Source organism: Phaseolus vulgaris, chromosome 3, assembly GCF_000499845.2.
Source record: "Phaseolus vulgaris cultivar G19833 chromosome 3, P. vulgaris v2.0, whole genome shotgun sequence".
NCBI classification, from domain to species: domain Eukaryota; kingdom Viridiplantae; phylum Streptophyta; class Magnoliopsida; order Fabales; family Fabaceae; genus Phaseolus; species Phaseolus vulgaris.
In genome coordinates, this window is record NC_023757.2 from 6,470,742 (window position 1) to 6,473,945 (window position 3,204).

A 3,204-nucleotide genomic window follows, 5' to 3' on the forward strand; every position below is an offset into this window, starting at 1 on the left:
TTTTCCCCCCTCTTTTTTAATACTCTTTCCACCCCACCCCCAATCAAAACAAACCCAAAGTATTTTTTATTTTGTGTTAAAAAGGTAATGTTACACCAAGAAGAGTCATAGGAAGGCTAAAAAGATCACAATCAAAATCTAGTAGGTTATGCACAGTGCACTTTGGATCATTTACCTGAAAAATTTGGGTCATCAACTTAGTGAGACTAAATTTGTGGATCCTTAACCTAGCAAACCTCAAAACCATCCTTTAACACACCAAAATTAAGCATGTGTTTCTTCTATCCAAACATTGACTTAATTTGGTATAACAATAAAAAGAACGAGGCATACACATAGATGTAATTCAAAACTTCATATAAAAAAATTATTATTTTTTCTATCCCACCTCTAAAATTATAATTTTATATTATCATAATAAGATTTATTAAAATAAAAAAATAATCAAATTCTTTATATTTTAATATATTTTGAAAAGTATGTATTTTAATGAATTGATAAAAAATTTATCGAAAAGTTTTGAAAACATTGTCCGATTGAATAATTAAGGATTTGATAAAACTTATAGTTAGGTAGTTTGACATCTCTGCATATATATTATGAAACTGAATTAATTTACTATAAATATGTTTGACGCGTCTCCTTAATCGTCATTTAGTTTAATTAAAAGACCTTTTTCTTTCAGCTTTGAAGAAAATATTAATAATATAAATAGTGTAAAATAAAATATAAATAGGAAAAGAAAAGAAAAGAAAAGAAAAGAAAATGAAAGGTAGAAAGAGTAACCTAAGTTAGAATAGGAGGAAGAAAAAAAAGCAGATCGGGTAGTCCACTCACCAACTCCCACACTGAACCCTTATTTATACGGACTCTCTCCTTCATTCTCCTTCGTCACTCACTCTCCTTCTCTTTCTCTCTAACCCACATTTCTCTCTTCTTCCTCTCGCTGCGCAGCCATGTCTCTGTCGGTGGAGAAAACCACGACTGGCCGCGAGTACAAGGTCAAGGATCTCTCCCAGGCGGACTTTGGCCGCCTTGAGATCGAGCTTGCCGAGGTCGAGATGCCGGGCCTCATGGCCTGCCGGACTGAGTTCGGCCCATCGCAGCCCTTCAAGGGGGCCCGCATCACCGGCTCCCTCCACATGACCATCCAGACCGCCGTTCTTATCGAGACCCTCACCGCCCTCGGCGCTGAGGTCCGCTGGTGCTCCTGCAACATTTTCTCCACGCAGGACCACGCCGCCGCCGCTATCGCCCGCGACAGCGCCGCGGTCTTCGCTTGGAAGGGAGAAACCCTCCAGGAGTACTGGTGGTGCACCGAGCGCGCTCTTGACTGGGGCCCCGGCGGCGGGCCCGACCTCATCGTCGACGACGGTGGCGACGCTACCCTCCTCATCCACGAGGGTGTCAAGGCCGAGGAGCTGTTCGAGAAAACCGGCGAGCTCCCTGACCCCACCTCCACCGACAACGCGGAGTTCCAGATCGTGCTTACCATCATCAAGGATGGATTGAAGAGCGACCCCACCAGGTACCGCAAGATGAAGCAGCGTCTTGTTGGGGTTTCTGAGGAGACCACCACTGGTGTGAAGAGGCTCTATCAGATGCAGGCCAATGGGACTCTTTTGTTCCCTGCTATTAATGTCAATGACTCTGTCACCAAGAGCAAGGTATTTTTATGTTGCTTCCCGCTCTTTTTTCCCCAGATCTGTTTCTTTTTGCGTGTTTAAATGCTGTGCTCGATTCAGATCTGTCGTTTTTAATGGGTTTTGTGGCATTGGTTAAATGGGTTCTTGAATCTGGTAACTGTTTGACTAATGTTGTGAAAGAAGTTTGGATTGGTGTTCATCTGAAATTAGCTTAATGTTAAGGAATTGATCTGAAACAGCTTTAGTTAACTTTTTACACTGAATTTTACTGTTAACTGCTAAATCCAATTATATACTATATCATTTCAAAATCCGAATCATCTTTTGAAGTTTTCTCCCAAAACTAACTGTACTTTTTCTATAAGTTGTAAGTTGATATGGTTTTTGAAAGCAAGAGGTGGGTCATATTAGATTTTGCTTTTATGGTTTGTGTTTTTGTTAGTTTAACCTTTTGATCTGTGGTTTGTGACAGTTTGACAACTTGTATGGGTGCCGTCATTCTCTCCCTGATGGTCTGATGAGGGCTACTGATGTTATGATTGCGGGGAAGGTGGCTGTTGTGGCTGGATATGGTGATGTTGGGAAGGGTTGTGCTGCTGCATTGAAGCAGGCTGGGGCTCGTGTGATTGTGACTGAGATTGATCCCATCTGTGCCCTCCAGGCTCTCATGGAAGGCCTTCAGGTTCTGACCTTGGAGGATGTTGTATCTGATGCTGATATCTTTGTTACCACCACCGGTAACAAGGACATCATTATGGTTGACCACATGAGGAAAATGAAGAACAATGCCATTGTTTGCAACATTGGTCACTTTGACAATGAGATCGACATGCTGGGACTGGAGAACTACCCCGGTGTGAAGCGCATCACCATCAAGCCCCAGACTGACAGGTGGGTGTTCCCTGAGACCAACACCGGCATCATTGTGTTGGCTGAGGGTCGTTTGATGAACTTGGGATGTGCCACAGGACACCCCAGTTTTGTGATGTCCTGCTCCTTCACCAACCAGGTGATTGCCCAGCTTGAGCTGTGGAATGAGAAGAGCAGTGGGAAGTATGAGAAGAAGGTATATGTTTTGCCGAAGCACCTTGATGAGAAGGTGGCTGCACTTCACCTTGGGAAGCTTGGAGCTAGGCTCACGAAGCTTAGCAAGGATCAGGCTGATTACATCAGTGTGGCTGTTGAGGGTCCATACAAGCCTACTCACTACAGGTACTAAGGTTGTTGTGATGATGATGAATGGAGAGCGAAAGCAAAACTGGTTCATGGAGTGGCTTGATTGTTTCATTTTCTTTGAATTTTTTGTGCTAGAACTTCACATCCATGGTAGAAGAACAATTGTTTTCTGAATTTTGTAGAACTTATGTTGGAGTGGGTGGGACGGGTACGGGTAATGCGGCCTGTTGGATTCTGTGGTATGAATCCAATTTGGTCTGAAATAAGGCTTGTTTGGTTTGGGGGTTGTGTGCATTTTGGTTTAACTAAATTTCTGTCTCTTTCCACCAGTTTAATATTACATCAAAGATAATATCAAATTAAAAAAAAGTTCCTACATGAA

The 3,204-nt window shown here is 42.7% G+C and overlaps 1 protein-coding gene across 1 annotated transcript; it reads left to right on the top strand.

The window, feature by feature from the left end:
• The first annotated feature begins 756 nt into the window (after positions 1–756).
• On the top strand, positions 757–3,204 carry LOC137806461 (adenosylhomocysteinase). The gene is made up of 2 exons (XM_068606601.1): positions 757–1,667; positions 2,119–3,204. Exons 1-2 carry the CDS (start codon positions 957–959, stop codon positions 2,863–2,865), a joined length of 1,458 nt encoding a protein of 485 aa, XP_068462702.1. The 5' UTR covers positions 757–956; the 3' UTR covers positions 2,866–3,204.

Coding starts and splice junctions, on each gene's coding strand:
- LOC137806461 (XM_068606601.1), top strand. CDS start 957: ATGTCTCTGTCGGTGGAGAAAACCACGACTGGCCGCGAGTACAAGGTC. Junction 1,668..2,118: donor ACTCTGTCACCAAGAGCAAG/GTATTTTTATGT, acceptor GGTTTGTGACAG/TTTGACAACTTGTATGGGTG.